The sequence below is a fragment of the Hyla sarda genome, chromosome 3 (assembly GCF_029499605.1).
Source record: "Hyla sarda isolate aHylSar1 chromosome 3, aHylSar1.hap1, whole genome shotgun sequence".
NCBI classification, from domain to species: domain Eukaryota; kingdom Metazoa; phylum Chordata; class Amphibia; order Anura; family Hylidae; genus Hyla; species Hyla sarda.
The window spans coordinates 184,225,221-184,243,123 of NC_079191.1; the positions used below are offsets into that span (position 1 = coordinate 184,225,221).

General features: G+C 43.4%; 1 protein-coding gene across 3 annotated transcripts in view; it reads right to left on the bottom strand.

The window, feature by feature from the left end:
- Positions 1-17,903, bottom strand: part of CSMD1 (CUB and Sushi multiple domains 1) — a 1,887,231-nt gene that overhangs the window by 71,446 nt on the left and 1,797,882 nt on the right. For all 3 annotated transcript variants that reach the window (XM_056565713.1, XM_056565712.1, XM_056565715.1), the window contains exons 56-57: positions 13,166-13,339; positions 8,617-8,799 (exon numbers count right to left, since the gene is read on the bottom strand). In XM_056565713.1, the coding sequence (XP_056421688.1) occupies positions 8,617-8,799; positions 13,166-13,339 (357 nt within the window). The remainder of the gene's footprint in view (positions 1-8,616; positions 8,800-13,165; positions 13,340-17,903) is intronic.

The following is a 17,903-nucleotide window of genomic DNA, read 5'->3' on the forward strand; positions in this document are numbered from 1 at the left end:
TTCTGCTGTTACATCGTGTCTTATCCTCTTGTCAACTTCACAGCTGCAGCTGCTATTCTGCTTATGCATCATGTCTTATCTTTCTGTCACTTTGCACTTGCCATTGTGCTGTACTCACTGCTGTACTGCCTACACTTAAAGCCTGTTGTACTCACTGCTGTGCTGCCTACACTAACTGGGGATGTTGAGGAGTCAGCACAGCCGAGCTTCAGGTATTGGAGGAAGTCTTCCTCTCTAGTGCCTGAGGCTTGGCTGCGCTGACTCCACCTCTCCAATAAGTGTACACCAGTGAGGCAGGCAGCGCCAGCTTTGTGACTCCCTTCTAGCCATCAAATATTGAAGCAATAATTCTATCCCAATAGGAGCGTTTTTGGCTGTGAGATCTCAGCATGTACAGGCTGCCCAAGAGTGACAGGAATGTGATGAAAGGAACCAAACTCCTATACCCCACAGCAGACTGTACAGGAGGAGAAATATATTATATTGTATGTGCACAGGGTTTTTATAAAGGGTGGGCACACGGGGGCACCATAATCTTCTAATTCGCCCGGTGCTCTCTCCTGTCCTATCAGACAAAGGAGCAATAGCCCACCCTAATTTACTGGACTTTGTTCATGCCTGTACTTCAGCTTGGACAAAGCCATGTTTTTTTAAGCCATGATTTCTATAAAAAATAAATACAATTTTCTTATGAAGTATATAAGAAAGGTTAATGTTTAACCAAGATGTACAACATGTAAAAAGTTTTTGTATCTGGCAATGCCCATTTAATGACTGTTTAATTTTAAGGGAGCCTGTCAGCACCTTCCTTTATGCTTCCTTCTGTGAGGCTGACATATAAAATAGTGAATTTCGAGTAACTAGGAGCTGCAGGCTCACCTGCTGATTAACAGCTTTCTCTGAATACACAGTGATAGGGAGAAAGCTGTCAATAAGCAACTGGATGGTAAGGGAACCAAGCAACTTATGAATACATTGTAGTTGCAGAATCGTAGTCTACTCAAAAAATGTCTTCATAGTCCCCTATAACTTTGCCCTACATAACCAAAAACATACTTGTAGATTTATCTAGAATTTATATTTTGAGTCCCAAAGGGGGGAGGATTCCAACTGACTACTACAGAACATGTTAGAACTACTGTATAAATAAGCAGTTTATATTTTAATATTTTCTGTTAACCTTTAGTTACACAGATGAGATGAATAACAGGAGTTAGAAAATGTCAGCTTTTACTGCTCACGTTAGCTATGTCTGTACCTGTGCTCAACTACCACACAATGTCAAAGAAAACGATAGATTCAAAGTCAGAATATCCAGGAGGAAGCGGTATGAGGACAAGAGCTTCCTCCTATTATGCTTTTCCTCCCCCAAAAGGATTAGGTTGGAAAAAAACAGCCAATGCCGGGTACTAGGCTAGGATTGTGATAAATGTAGGCAGCACCCACCCATCTACATTTTTAATAACCTCTAAACCAAATACAGACAGAGCAGGAAGACAACGTTCCTGTGTTTATCCTGATATGTGCTAGGTTGGATTGACTCTGTACTTAAGTAAGAGAATCTACCTCTGATATTTTTTATTTTTTGCATATATAATGTCTGTTTATTATGGTATTATGTTTTTTTGTTTTTTTTTTACATTTCTTGGTGTTGAGATAGTGGAACTCTTTAACTGGAGACTGAAAACTTGCCACAACCCTGTGACCATCAATATATTTTTTTTTTTTTATAAAATGAATGCAGGCATATTTTACTACAAATTCCAGTTTATATTAATGTTATTTTAGCTGTAAGTCAAAACAGCCCAATCACAGTACCAAGGTTGAATAGGTTGCATTTTGTGCTATTAAATTGTAAAGCTTTCATCAAATTAACATCACAATATTTGTGTTACATTTGGAGGTCATTATTTTAGAAATCATTCAAATAAGCTTAGAAGAAGGAGTATTCATTACTTTCTCTGCGGCCTATTAAAATTAACAGTGAGAAATGATGTTAAATCATACCTTACTTTAGTTTTATTTCGTTATGAAATAAAATACCAATTTAGTGGAAGTCTGAAGGCTTCGAAACTAGACAGAGCCTCAATGACAGTAATAATTCATAATGTGCATGCCTATTATGCAATTTAAACACACATTTCTACCTGTACTGAATGTGTGCACCACTATTTTCTGACTTTGAAATGCACTATCTTTCTATATCTATTATCGATCTATCGATCGTTGATCTTTCTATTTATCTATCTATCTATATATCTACTAGTAGCTTAGGCTTCAATTTTGCCGTTATTTGAAACAGTGAGTAAACTGAACATAATTTTTTTAAAATAATTATCAATATTAAACTACATTTTAACTAGGATTGGTAGAATTTAGAGAAATGGACCAGGCAGTGTTACTGGAATATTATATTTTTTGTCTTTTTTTTATGCAATTACATGGATTTGTTGTGTCAGGATGGAATGGGATGACGTGACACTGACATTGAGAATGGATAACTACAGTATCACAAAAAATGTGACACCAAAGTTTTTACTGAATTGCAGGTGCATTAAGCAGAGGTTTTGTTAAGAGGGCTCCCTGGCTTCCTCTGGTCAGTTGGAGTTGGTCAGGGAGCTAAAAACAGCTGAGCTAATATACAAAACTCTGACTAATTTACTTAAAGGGTGGTATGTAAATAGTGTAGCGCTACTAGCTATGCTGTTTTAGTAACTCTGACAGTAATGTCAATGATAGAAACTACTAATGTACTCCTATTATGCTACATGTTCTGGCATCCTTTAACCTGTTGGGGACGTTGGGCGTAACTGTAGGCCCGTGGGAATTTCGGACCCCGGGGGACCGGACCGGGATGACTGTTGATATCTATCAGCAGGCATCCCGTGGCAATGCCTAGGGGGGTCCTAAGACTCCCCATGTCAGCAAAGGCTGTCTGGGCATGCTGGGAGTTGTAGTTTTGCAATATCTGGAGGGCCACAGTTTGGAGACCACTGTGTAGTGGTCTCTTAACTATGGTCCTCCAGATGTTGCAAAACTACAACTTTCGGCATGCACTGACTGTCTGGCCATGCCGGGAGTTGTAGTTTTGCAACATCTGAAGTAGCACAGTTTGTAGACAAAAACTGTAGATATTGCAGAACTACTCGCCCAGCATCCCTGACTGCCTGGGCATGCGGGGAGTTGTAGTTTTGCAACAGCTGGAGGCACACTGGTTGGGAAACATTAAGTCTGTTTCCTAACTCGGAGATTAAAACCTGTGTGCCTCCAGCTGTTGCTAAACTACAAGTCCCAGAATGCACTGACAGACCGTACATGCTGAGAGTTGTAGTTTTTCAACAGCTGGAGGCACACGGGTTGGAATCACTGAGCTTGAGTCTGTTTCCTAACTAACTGGTTCCCCTCCAGTGTGCCTACAGCTGTTGCAAAACTACAATTGCCAGCATGTATGGTCTGTCAGTGCATTCTGGGAGTTGTAGTTTTGCAACAGCTGAAGGTTTGGGGTGCCCCCCCCCCCCCCCCCCATGTGAATGTACAGGGTACAATCACACTGGCAGGTTTATAGTGGGTTTCGTTCTACAAGTTTGAGCTGCTGCTAATTTTCCGCCACAGCTCAAACTCCCAGCTGAAAACTCAATGTGAACCCCGCCCGTGTGAATGTACCCTAAAAACACTACATTACACTACACTACACAATATAAAAAGTAAAACACTACATATACATATACACCCCCTTACACGTCCCCCCCCCCCCCCAATAAAAGTTAAAAGCGTCTCATATGGCAGTTGACTGTCCTGGCAGGCTGGGAGTCTTGCAACAGCTGGAGGCGCCCTGTTTGGGAAACACTGCTCTTATCCGGGTCCGCCCCTATTGCAAATTCCTCATTTAGGCCTCAAATGTGCATGGCGCTCTCTCACTTCAGAGCCCTGTGGTATTTCAAGGCAACAGTTTAGGGCCACATATGGGGTATTTACGTACTCAGGAGAAATTGCATTACAAATTTTGGGGGACTTTTCCTCCTTTTATTCCTTGTGAAAAGGTAAAGTTGGGGGCTACACCAGCATGTTAGTGTAAAAAAATAAAAATGTTTACATTAACATGATGGTGTTACCCCATACTTTTCATTTTCACAAGAGGTAACATTTCAGAGTACGGAAATACCCCATATGTGGACGGAAAATGCTCTACGGACGAACTACATGGCTCAGAAGTGAGAGAGCGCCATGTACATTTGAGGCCTAAATTGGTGATTTGCACAGAGGTGGCTGATGGTTACAGTGGTTCTGACATAAACACAAAAAAAAATACTCACATGTGACCTCATTTTGGAAACTACACCCCTCACGGAACGTAACAAGGGGTATAGTGAGCCTTTGTCTTTGACAAATTTTCGTTAAAGTTTGACATGAAAATTAAAAATGTTTTTTTTTCCATGAAATGCTGGTGTTACCCCAAAGTTTTCATTTTTACAAGGGGTAATAGGAAAAAAGCCTCGCAAAATTTGTAACATCATTTTTTCTGAGTATGGAAATACCCCATATGTGGATGTAAAGTGCTCACACTACTACAATGCTCAGGAGAGAAGGAGCGCCATTGGGCTTTTGAAGAGAGAATTAGGTTATTGAAGGCCATGTGCGTTTACAAAGCCCCCATGGTGTCAGTACAGTGGACCCCCCCACATGTGACCCCATTTTGGAAACTACACCCCTTACGGAATGTAATAATGGGTACATTAAGCATTTATGCCCCACAGGTGTCTGACAGATTTTTTGAACAGTCATCCGTAAAAATGAAAAATTTAATTTTTCATTTGCACAGCCTACTGTTCCAAAGATCTGTCTAATGCCAGTGGGGTGTAAATGCTCACTGCACCCCTTATTAAATTCTGTGAGTGGTGTCGTTTCCAAAATGGGGTCACATGTGGGGGGGGTGGGTCCACTGTTCCGGCACCATGGGGGCTTTGTAAACACACATGGCCCTGACTTCCATTCCAACCAAATTCTATCTTCAAAAGCCCAATGGCGCTTCTGAGCATTGTAGTTCACCCTCAGAGCACTTCACATCCACATATGGGGAGCCTTTTTACCCCTTGTAAAAAAGAAATAAATAAAAATGGGGCTACAATAACATTTTAGTGTAAAAAATTGAGATTTTGATTTTTCTCCTCCATTTTGCTGCTATTCCTGTGAAACACCTAAAGGATTAACAAACTTTTTGAATGTTTAGAATACTTTGAGGGGTGCAGTTTTCATAATGGGGTCCATTATAGGGGATTTCCAACATTAAGACCCTCAAATACACTTTTAAACTTAACTGGTCCCTGAAAAATTCTGATTTAGAAATTTTTGGGAAAAATTGGAAAATTTCTGCTATACTTTGAAGCCCTCTGATGTCTTCAAAAAGTAAAAACATGTCAACTTTATGATGAAAACATAAAGTATACATATTGTATATGTGAATCAATGTGTAATTTATTTGACATGTCCCTTTTCCTTACAAGCAGAGTGCTTCAAAATGCAAAATTTTCAAATTTTCCCTGAAATTTTTGAATTTTTCACCAAGAAATTATGCAAGTATCGACATAAATTTACCGCTAACATAAAGTAGAATATGCCACGAAAAAACTATCTCGGAATCAAATTTATAAGTAAAGGCATCCCAGAGTTATTAATACATAAAGTGATAGTGTTTAGATTTGCAAAACATGCTCCCATCCTTAGGGTTATAATGTGCTAATGGGTTAATACTTGACCAAGAACAATAATCTGTATTACGAGACAAAATCATGATTGTCATCAACAACACCATGAACAATGCCACTGCCACCGTTTATAGTCAAATTTTGACTGCACGGTGGCATTTGCAAGCAATAGTGTTGCTTGAGATATTGGTAAAGGGGAAGCTGTATAAATTAGTTTTGCAGTTTCGTGATGCATAAAAAGGCTTTTCCGGGATTACATTTGCCAATGAGAAATCCAAGTCATCAGAGACATTCAGCTGATCCCCTGACTTTTCTACAAGGCTGTATGCCCTCTGCAAAGGATTGAACAATTGTAGCTTTCCAGCAATGTTTACATGTGGCAGCTGCCTTATATAAGAGCTAAGGGATTTACTAAACATCTAAACACAGTAAAAATGATTTATCAATATGTTTGGCTTTAGTTTTCACCTGCATTTCTTACTAGAAAATGTAATCCCTTGATTTATATGTGTATACAATACACATCTCCTGAATCAGAGTATATACTGTATAAGGAGTTGTCTGCCTAGAGTTGCACACTTTAAAGGGGTACTACCGTGCTGATAACTTATCACCTATCTAAAGGATAGGGCATAAGTTGCCTGATCTCGCGGGGGTCCCCAGCGACGCAGCACCCCGCTCTCATTAGGCCCCGGAGAGAACATTGCTCCAGGTCTGATGACTGCCGATCACGGGGCCGGAGTATCGTGACAGCTGTCTCGCCCCTGCCATAGATTTGCATTGAGAGGGCGGAGCATGATGTCACACAGGGGCGGAGCTGTGACATCATGATCATCGGCGCCGTCATCTGACCTGGAGCGGATGTTCGCTCCGGGGCCTGATGAGAGCGGGGTGCTGCGTGCGAGATCACAGGGGTCCCCAGCGGAGATCAGGCAACTTATCCCCGATCCTTTAGATAGGGGATAAGTTATCAGCACGGTAGTACCCCTTTAACTCAAAGAATGTCAACCTATGAATACAGTAAAGGTCAGATGTTCTAAACTTGGATTGTGCATACCTTGGTTGCTATGGCACTAACATGCCCATCCAGCTCAGTATTCCCAATGCCATATCTGTTCTGCCAGCTGCTACTGCTTCTGCTGTTTATGTCCCACAACTATCATAATTATCATTATCCTGATCCTCCTTCTACACCGGTTGGTCACTTTGTTACTGGAGTGTTGGGGGAGAAAACATGGGAGGGTCTGACCTGTGGATTGAAATTTTTAGGGGGTCTGATCTTGAGGTCTGTAAACTTTTGGTGCTGTATACAAAGGGTCTGCATATACATACATGAGGTCTGGTATGGGGTCTTAGGGTTTTTGATCTGGGGGCTGTAATTTTCAGGTAGTGTGTATGCTTAGGGGGGGGGGTCTTTACATACAAGTAGGATTGTGCCAGATGTGCGGTCTGTATATGGGTGTTCTGTTTAGTTCAAGGGCTTATATCTTTAATTGGAACATCTGATGTGTAGCCTAGTTCTATTCTGGGGTCTGCTACAGGGGGGTCTATGTACTATTTGCAATCCAATGGTGTTTTCTATTGTCCTCTTAAAGGGGTACTCTGCCCCTGGCATCTTATCCCCTATCCAAAGGATAGTGGATAAGATGTAAGATCGCCGCGGTCCTGCTGCTGGGGACCCCAGGGATCGCCGCTGCGGCACCCCGCTATCATTACTGCACAGAGCGAGTTCGCTCTGTGCGTAATGACGGGCGATACAGGGGCCGGAGCAGCGTGACATCATGGCTCCGCCCCCCCATGACATCACGGTCCATCCCCTTAATGCAAGTCTATGGCAGGGGGCGTGCCACGACTGCCATGCCCCCTCCCATAGACTTGTATTGACGGGGGCGGGCCGTGACGTCACGAGGGGACGGAGCCATGACATAACGATGCTCCGGCCCCTGTATTGCCCGTCATTACGTGCAGAGTGATCTCGCTCTGCGCAGTAATGATAGCGGGGTGCTGCAGCAGCGATCCCCGGGGTCCCCAGCAGCGGGACCCCGGCGATCAGACATCTTATCCCCTATCCTTTGGATAGGGAATAAGATGTCTAGGGGTGGAGTACCCCTTTAAGAATAGATGTCATGACAAAATGCCAGATCGATTCATTGTACAACAAACATCTATGGGTCCAATTACTTCCGATGAGGTGTCTGCCATATTGACAGGAAGAATATTACCACATATAGTACTATTTTTTCCAGTCAAATCTGAAGACACTGACAAGAAAGGATTTAAACTGAGCCTTTTATGGCAAGACGAGCATAACCTTGTTAAGGCTGGGTTCACACTACGTTTTGTCCCATACGGGAGCGCATACGGCAGGGGGGAGCCGACCGGAGTGAAACGTTCGGTCGGCTCATTTTTGCACCGTATGCGCTTTTACAACTGGACCTAAAACTGTGGTCAACCACGGTTTTAGGTCCGGTTGTAAAAGCGCATACGGCGCAAAAATGAGCCGACCGGACCGAATGTTTCACTCCGGTCGGCTCATTGAAATGAATGACATACGGGAGCGCATACGGTGACATACGGGAGCGCGAGCTTTTAGCTCCCCCCTGCCGTATGCGCTCCCGTATGGGACAAAACGTAGTGTGAACCCAGCCTAACATTAACTTGATGTTTCTTGTTTTTACTAAGCTCTTTGCCCTCTGCTCACAAAGGTAAAGTAAACATATTATGTTGTAGAGTAGCTTCTTACAGCAGAATTTTTTTTTAGTTTTCTATAAATTTTATGTCATTGAATTTTATTACATTTCTTAAAGTGGTTCAGCAAGATGCAACCGGGAATCAAATTATGAAAATGTACAGTATCTTTCTAAGAATAGGCATACATGATACTTTAAAGTCAATGTCAGCAGATTATACTTACCTTCACAGAATGGTTGTGTTCCAGACCATGACCCATTTGATAAACAAGTCCGCTCCATAGATCCAATAAGCGTATAACCCATTTCACAAGAAAAACGAAGTAAACTTTTTGTTTTGAACTCATTTCCAAGACGTGATCCATGGGCTGGGATTCCAGGGTCACTACATATCCCAGGATTATTTCCTTAAATTATATATTCAAAAACATGAAAATAAAATAGTCAACTATAACAATAATTCATACATGTAGTTTCCAAAAAGAAATGTTTTTATTTAAATTAAGAGCAATTTGAATGAGATTTGCTTCTGGTAAAAATGTGCTGTATAATTTGTCAATCGATCCCTCTTAATCTGCTAGCAAGTTTTAATTAAACAAGAACAATCTGAGAAATGAAGTTGAGTGGTGATTGATTTCTATGAGCAAAAAAAGCAGTTTCCTGTCATTGTGCCGCATTCTTACTTAAAGGGGTACTCCATCGGAAAACTTTTATTTTTTAAATCAACTAGTGGCAGAAAGTTGAACAGATTTGTAAATCACTTCTATTAAAAAATCATAATCCTTCCAGTACTTTATAGGGGCTGTATACTAAAGATAAATCCAAACAAGAAATGCATTTCCTCTAATGTCATGACTACAGTGCTCTCTGCTGACCTCTGTTGTCCATTTTAGAAACTGTCCAGAGCAGGAGAAAATACCCATAGCAAACATATGGTGCTCTGGATAGTTCCTAAAAGGGACAGCAGAGGTCAGCAGAGAGAACTGTGGTCATAACATCAGAGGAAATGCATTTCTTTTTTGGATTTCTCTTTAGTATACAGCCCCTAAAAAGTATTGGAAGGATTAAGATTTTTTAACAGAAGTGATTTACAAATCTGTTTAACTTTCTGGCACAAGTTGATTTAAAAAAAAAAAAAGTTTTCCTCGGGAGTACCCCTTTAAATCCCGATGTCTGGGGATCCAGTTAATTCTATTGTACTGATCTATTCTGTTCTATACTGATCATCGTACTGATTGTACTATGTTGCTGATCTAAACATGTAAACAAAATGAAAACATAAGTTAACCTTAACCTGGAATGGACCCAGCAGATAAATGCTGATATGTTGTACAATTTTAATAACTCATTTACTATATTAGGATTTATTTTAACCTTACCCAAACACTCAACACAACAATTGTATTAATTAATTAACTAATTATTTAATTTATTTATTTAGGTTGCATCTCTGTTATTTTGAGAGTCAAAACTATTTTATTTTCCTGTTGACATGGCCAAATAAGAACTTTTGTAGTTGCATTTTTTAATGGAACTATTTTATTTACTAGGGGCTTGCCTATGCAATCAATTGACAGCCAAAAAAATACACATCAATAATTTTATAATATTAACAGCCTAATTGGTATAGAAAAATAGATGAATAAAGCTGTTTTAGGGTTGTGGACAGAGCTGATGGAGCGATATCAACAGCTTTTTCCTCTGCTTGGATACTATAAAATTTGACAAACGCCTTAAATATGGATATAAATCTAAAGTAAATATTACAATTAAAGCAGTGCTTGCTCGTAAATCATAAATAACACATTAATGCTAAATTTTAAGTGAACATTTCCTTAAACTCTTTTAACTTTTTGCTGCCCTTCCTCTCATGTCCCTTCTTTGTTTAGGTAAAATGGTCGCCTGCTTCTAAGACATGGTCAGATCTTAAGCATCATGTCTCTGACTACCAAACCACACTGGGCATAAAGTACCGTAATGTGAGAAACAGGATGGAACATTAAGATGGAACATAATATAGAACTGCAGTGGAAAAAGGAATGTGGAGGGTATCAGGTATACTAACATTATATTGAGCATTTAATGTCAATATTCTATGGACAATCGACCTTTAAGGTTCATATCAGACATGAAAATATTCACTGGTGACTATCAATATTTATGTGTTTCTTAACTCCTTAACAATGCAGGATGTATATTTATTTCCTGCACTGGCTCTCGCAATATAACGTGAGGTCACGCAGTGACCCTGCATCATATCGATTCAGTCCCGGCGGCCATCAACAGCCAGGACCCGTGGCTAATACCGGACATCACCGATCGTCGTGATGCCAGTATTAACCCTTCAGACGTGGCGATCAAAGTTGACCACCGCGTCTGCAGTGAAACTTAAAGCATCCCGGCACTTCAGTCGGGCTGTTCGGGACCGCCTCAGTGAAATAAATATAAACATATGTGGTATCGCCGCATGTTTAAATGTCCAAACTATAAAAATATATCATTAGGTAAACCACACAGTCAATGGCGTACACAAAAAAAAAAATCAAAAGTTCAAAATAAGGTATCTTTTGTCACTTTTAATACATTGAAAAAATAAATAAAAGGCTATCAAAAAGTTCCATCAAAACAAAAATGGTACCGATAAAAACTTCAGATTACGGTACAAAAAATGAGCCCTCATACATCCCCATATGCGGAAAAATAAAAAAGTTATAGGGATCAGAATGGGACATTTTTAAATGTATAAATGTTCCTGCATGTAGTTATGCTTTTTCCAGAAGTACAACAAAATTAAACCTATATAACTAGGGTATCATTTTAACTGTATGTACGGTACAGTCTGTATTGTACAGAACAATGATAAGTTGTCATTTTTACTGAAAAATGCATTGTGTAGAAACGGAAGCCCCCAAAATTTACAAAACTTATTTTTTTTCTTCAATTTTGTCGCACAAGGATTTTTTTTTTTTTCCATTTGGCTGTGGATTTTTGGGTAAAATGACTTACCGTATATACTCGAGTATAAGCCGACCCGAGTATAAGCCGAGACCCCTAATTTCAACCCAAAATCCCAGGAAAAGTTATTGACTCGAGAATAAGCCTAGGGTGGGAAATACCTCATCCCCCCCTGTCATCATCCAGACCCGTCATTAACATCCTCATCATCCCCTTGTCATCATCCCACACATCCCCCCTTCATTATCCCCTTGTCATCATCCCACACATCCCCTTATCATCCCACACATCCCCCCTTCATCATCCCCTTGTCATCATCCCACACATCCCCTTATCATCCCACACATCCCCCCTTCATCATCCCCTTGTCATCATCCCACACATCCCCCCTTCATCATCCCCTTGTCATCATCCCACACATCCCTTTATCCCACACATCCCCCCTTCATCATCCCCTTGTCATCATCCCACACATCCCCTTATCCCACACATCCCCCCTTCATCATCCCCTTGTCATCATCCCACACATCCCCCCTTCATCATCCCCTTGTCATCATCCCACACATCCCCTTATCATCCCACACATCCCCCCTTCATCATCCCCTTGTAATCATCCCACACCCCCCCCCTTCATCATCCCCACCCCCCTTCATCATCCCCACACCCCCCCCCCCTTCATCATCCTCTTCTCATCATTCGCCCTCAGTGGTCTTCAACCTGCGGACCTCCAGAGGTTTCAAAACTACAACTCCCAGCAAGCCCGGGCAGCCATCGGCTGTCCGGGCTTGCTGGGAGTTGTAGTTTTGAAACCTCCGGAGGTCCGCAGGTTGAAGACCACTGCGGCCTTCAACATGCGGACCTCCAGAGGTTTCAAAACTACAACTCCCAGCAAGCCCGGGCAGCCATCGGCTGTCCGGGCTTGCTGGGAGTTGTAGTTTTGAAACCTCCGGAGGTCCGCAGGTTGAAGACCACTGCGGCCTTCAACATCATCCAGCCCCCTCTCACCCCCTTTAGTTCTGAGTACTCACCTCCGCTCGGCGCTGGTCCGGTCCTGCAGGGCTGTCCGGTAAGGAGGTGGTCCGGTGAGGAGGTGGTCCGGGCTGCTATCTTCACCGGGGGCGCCTCTTCTCCGCGCTTCCGGCGTGGAATAGAGCCGTTGCCTTGACAACGACGTATCTGCGTCGTTGTCAAGGCAACGTGACTATTCTGAGGCCGGGCCCGAAGCGCTTAGAAGAGGCCTCCCCGGTGAAGATAGCAGCCCGGACCACCTCCTCACCGGACCACCTCCTTACCGGACAACCCTGCAGGACCGGACCAGCGCCGAGCGGAGGTGAGTACTCAGAACTAAAGGGGGTGAGAGGGGGCTGGATGATGTTGAAGGCTGCAGTGGTCTTCAACCTGCGGACCTCCGGAGGTTTCAAAACTACAACTCCCAGCAAGCCCGGACAGCCGATGGCTGCCCTGGCTTGCTGGGAGTTGTAGTTTTGAAACCTCTGGAAGTCCGCAGGTTGAAGACCACTGCGGGTGGGGGAGTTCACTCGAGTATAAGCCGAGGGGGGTGTTTTCAGCACGAAAAATCGTGCTGAAAAACTCGGCTTATACTCGAGTATATACGGTAAACGGTTAAAGGCAGCTAAGAAATTTCTCTTTGAAAAAAGCATAGCAGCACATATGTATTATAAAGTATTAATAAAGTGTTGTGGTTATTTTCTACAATACCATAAACAGTAGATTATTAGGAAAAGCTAAACTAAATAAAGTTAGCTACAGATAGACTAGACATTATTGAATGTAAGCTGTATATTATTGCTGATATACCTGAGCAATGAGGAAGTGTTCCACTCCATCGACCATTTTCTTGGCAAACTCTTGTTCCATTTCCTATTAATATATGAGCTCCTGTGCAAGAGTAATGGATTTTTGAACCATATGCAAATTTATCTCCACTTAAAATTGCATTGGCAGGGATTCCAGGATGGCCACACGATATTGCTGTAAAAAGTTAATCATTTTTAATAAAAGTAACAAGACATTTTTTAATTAAAATTATTTTAACTTAAATATTCTTAACTATAGTTAATCTCCTTGTACTTGTTTCTACTATCTCCTGATACATTTAGATATTAAATATTGCCTGGTAACTGATTTTATCTGGTGCCGTATCCCTGCTGGAGTTGCCACATGTATAGCTATTGTATATATTGTAACTGTTTTTTAAGAAGTTTATTTTTAAGAAGCAGCCTTCCAGGAACCATATTTTTTTAATATATTTCTGTCATCATGTCCAGATAGTTTTTTTTCTTCAGGACAGGCTTTTTTTTATTTATATTTTTTAACAATGGTCATTTCATGTACCATAAGCTTTTAAGGAGGTAAAGTGAGTTACAAACTACTTTAGCATTTTAATATTCTAATTATGATTTTTTTTTATTATTGTTTATTTTTTATATTGTATGTGGGAAAGCGAGATAATTTTTATATTCCATGTTTTATTTTTTATTTACATTTTTTTTTTACTATGGGACTTGATCACCAGAGGTATGATCACTAGTATAAAATATTGCAGCTTTTCTGTGCATTGTGCTGTGACCACAATCCTTCAATAGAGGGTTTAATAGAAGTAGTAACATAGTAGACCTAGGGGCATTCAGTAAGCCCCCAGATGCCGTGTTAACCACTTGGAACCCCCAGAGGGCATCAAACAGAGGATTAATGGTTGACTGAGGGGAGTTTCTTTCTAGCTGCATAGATGCTCTGACTGCTTTTGACCTTGGTTTAACAACCAAGATTTGAGTTATCTCCCATTCTGGACATTTTAAGCAGGTGTCAGCTGTAATGTCAAAAATTGGATAACCCTAAAGAATGCAGAATAGAGCTCTTATATTTTAAGCAATAGTTTTATATATCTATATCTCACTATAAGAGATTGCCAATAGAGTGAACATTTTCTGTCACTCAATTCTGTTTATATTTAAAACAATGAATGCTTAACCGTGATCCATGATACAACCTCATTTCCTTGTTGTGGGAGTGTTGGCCCATAATAGGAGATGCATCTGCCATTAAATCCTCAATGAGGTATATTTTGTGGTTGGGCTCATCTCTACATATCATTATAGTCAGTATCTATATAACCTTAACCTGATACAATGAAAACATTGGGGAGGTTAATGACAAGTAATAAACTCGTTAGTGACCATTTTTAAATGTTTTTCCAGTGTTTACTTTTTTTTTTGCGATCAGAGCCTGGCTTCCCTGTGCAGCTCTGCATAGTGAAGCCGTCGGTGATCTCCGCTGCTATCAGCAGCCAAGATCACTATGACATGTACAGGGATGTTACGCCGAGCGCTCCGGGTCCCCGCTCCTCCCCGGAGCGCTCGCTTCACTCCCCCCGCTGCAGCGCTCCGGTCACGTCCTCTGACCCGGGGCGCTGCGATTCCGCTGCCAGCCGGGATGCGATTCGCGATGCGGGTAGCGCCCGCTCGCGATGCGCACCCCGGCTCCCCTACCTGACTCGCTCTCCGTCTGTTCTGTCCCGGCGCGCGCGGCCCCGCTCCCTAGGGCGCGCGCGCGCCGGGTCTCTGCGATTTAAAGGGCCACTGCGCCGCTGATTGGCGCAGTGGTTCCAATTAGTGTGTTCACCTGTGCACTTCCCTATATCACCTCACTTCCCCTGCACTCCCTTGCCGGATCTTGTTGCCATTGTGCCAGTGAAAGCGTTCCTTGTGTGTTCCTAGCCTGTGTTCCAGACCTTCTGCCGTTGCCCCTGACTACGATCCTTGCTGCCTGCCCCGACCTTCTGCTACGTCCGACCTTGCTTCTGCCTACTCCCTTGTACCGCGCCTATCTTCAGCAGCCAGAGAGGTGAGCCGTTGCTAGTGGATACGACCTGGTCACTACCGCCGCAGCAAGACCATCCCGCTTTGCGGCGGGCTCTGGTGAAAACCAGTAGTGGCTTAGAACCGGTCCACTAGCACGGTCCACGCCAATCCCTCTCTGGCACAGAGGATCCACTACCTGCCAGCCGGCATCGTGACAGTAGATCCGGCCATGGATCCCGCTGAAGTTCCTCTGCCAGTTGTCGCTGACCTCACCACGGTGGTCGCCCAGCAGTCACAACAGATAGCGCAACAAGGCCAACAGCTGTCTCAACTGACCGTTATGCTACAACAGTTACTACCACAGCTTCAGCAGTCATCTCCTCCGCCAGCTCCTGCACCTCCTCCGCAGCGAGTGGCCGCTCCTGGGATACGCTTATCCTTGCCGGATAAATTTGATGGGGACTCTAAGTTTTGCCGTGGCTTTCTTTCCCAATGTTCCCTGCATCTGGAGATGATGTCGGACCTGTTTCCCACTGAAAGGTCTAAGGTGGCTTTCGTAGTCAGCCTTCTGTCCGGAAAAGCCCTGTCATGGGCCACACCGCTCTGGGACCGCAATGACCCCGTCACTGCCTCTGTACACTCCTTCTTCTCGGAAATCCGAAGTGTCTTTGAGGAACCTGCCCGAGCCTCTTCTGCTGAGACTGCCCTGTTGAACCTGGTCCAGGGTAATTCTTCCGTTGGCGAGTATGCCGTACAATTCCGTACTCTTGCTTCAGAATTGTCCTGGAATAATGAGGCCCTCTGCGCGACCTTCAAAAAAGGCCTATCCAGCAACATTAAAGATGTTCTGGCCGCACGAGAAATTCCTGCTAATCTACATGAACTTATTCACCTAGCCACTCGCATTGACATGCGTTTTTCCGAAAGGCGTCAGGAACTCCGCCAAGATATGGACTCTGTTCGCACGAGGCGTTTCTTCTCCTCGGCTCCTCTCTCCTCTGGTCCCCTGCAATCTGTTCCTGTGCCTCCCGCCGTGGAGGCTATGCAGGTCGACCGGTCTCGCCTGACACCTCAAGAGAGGACACGACGCCGTATGGAGAACCTCTGCCTGTACTGTGCTAGTACCGAACACTTCCTGAGGGATTGTCCTATCCGTCCTCCCCGCCTGGAAAGACGTACGCTGACTCCGCACAAAGGTGAGACAGTCCTTGATGTCTACTCTGCTTCTCCACGTCTTACTGTGCCTGTGCGGATGTCTGCCTCTGCCTTCTCCTTCTCTACAGTGGCCTTCTTGGACTCTGGATCTGCAGGAAATTTTATTTTGGCCTCTCTCGTCAACAGGTTCAACATCCCCGTGACCAGTCTCGCCAGACCCCTCTACATCAATTGTGTAAATAATGAAAGATTGGACTGTACCATACGTTTCCGCACGGAGCCCCTTCTTATGAGCATCGGATCTCATCATGAGAGGATTGAACTTTTGGTCCTCCCCAATTGCACCTCGGAAATTCTCCTTGGACTTCCCTGGCTTCAACTTCATTCCCCAACCCTGGATTGGTCCACTGGGGAGATCAAGAGTTGGGGGTCCTCTTGTTCCAAGAACTGTCTAAAACCGGTTCCCAGTAACCCTTGCCGTAACTCTGTGGTTCCTCCAGTAACCGGTCTCCCTAAGGCCTATATGGACTTCGCGGATGTTTTCTGCAAAAAACAAGCTGAGACTCTACCTCCTCACAGGCCTTATGATTGCCCTATCGACCTCCTCCCGGGCACTACTCCACCCCGGGGCAGAATTTATCCTCTCTCTGCCCCAGAGACTCTTGCCATGTCCGAATACGTCCAGGAGAATCTTAAAAAGGGCTTTATCCGTAAATCCTCCTCTCCTGCCGGAGCCGGATTTTTCTTTGTGTCCAAAAAAGATGGCTCCCTACGTCCTTGCATTGACTACCGCGGTCTTAATAAAATCACGGTTAAGAACCGCTACCCCTTACCCCTCATCTCTGAACTCTTTGATCGCCTCCAAGGTGCCCACATCTTTACTAAATTGGACTTAAGAGGCGCCTATAACCTCATCCGCATCAGAGAGGGGGACGAGTGGAAAACGGCATTTAACACCAGAGATGGACACTTTGAGTATCTGGTCATGCCCTTTGGCCTGTGCAACGCCCCTGCCGTCTTCCAAGACTTTGTCAATGAAATTTTTCGTGATCTGTTATACTCTTGTGTTGTTGTATATCTGGACGATATCCTAATTTTTTCTGCCAATCTAGAAGAACACCGCCAGCATGTCCGTATGGTTCTTCAGAGACTTCGTGACAACCAACTCTATGCCAAAATTGAGAAATGTCTGTTTGAATGCCAATCTCTTCCTTTTCTAGGATATTTGTGCTCTGGCCAGGGACTACAGATGGATCCAGACAAACTTTCTGCCGTCTTAGATTGGCCACGCCCCTCCGGACTCCGTGCTATCCAACGCTTTTTGGGGTTCGCCAATTATTACAGGCAATTTATTCCACATTTTTCTACCATTGTGGCTCCTATCGTGGCTTTAACCAAAAAAAATGCTGATCCCAAGTCCTGGCCTCCTCAAGCAGAAGACGCCTTTAAACGACTCAAGTCTGCCTTTTCTTCGGCTCCCGTCCTCTCCAGACCTGACCCTTCCAAACCCTTCCTATTGGAGGTTGATGCCTCCTCAGTGGGAGCTGGAGCTGTTCTTCTACAAAAAAATTCTTCCGGGC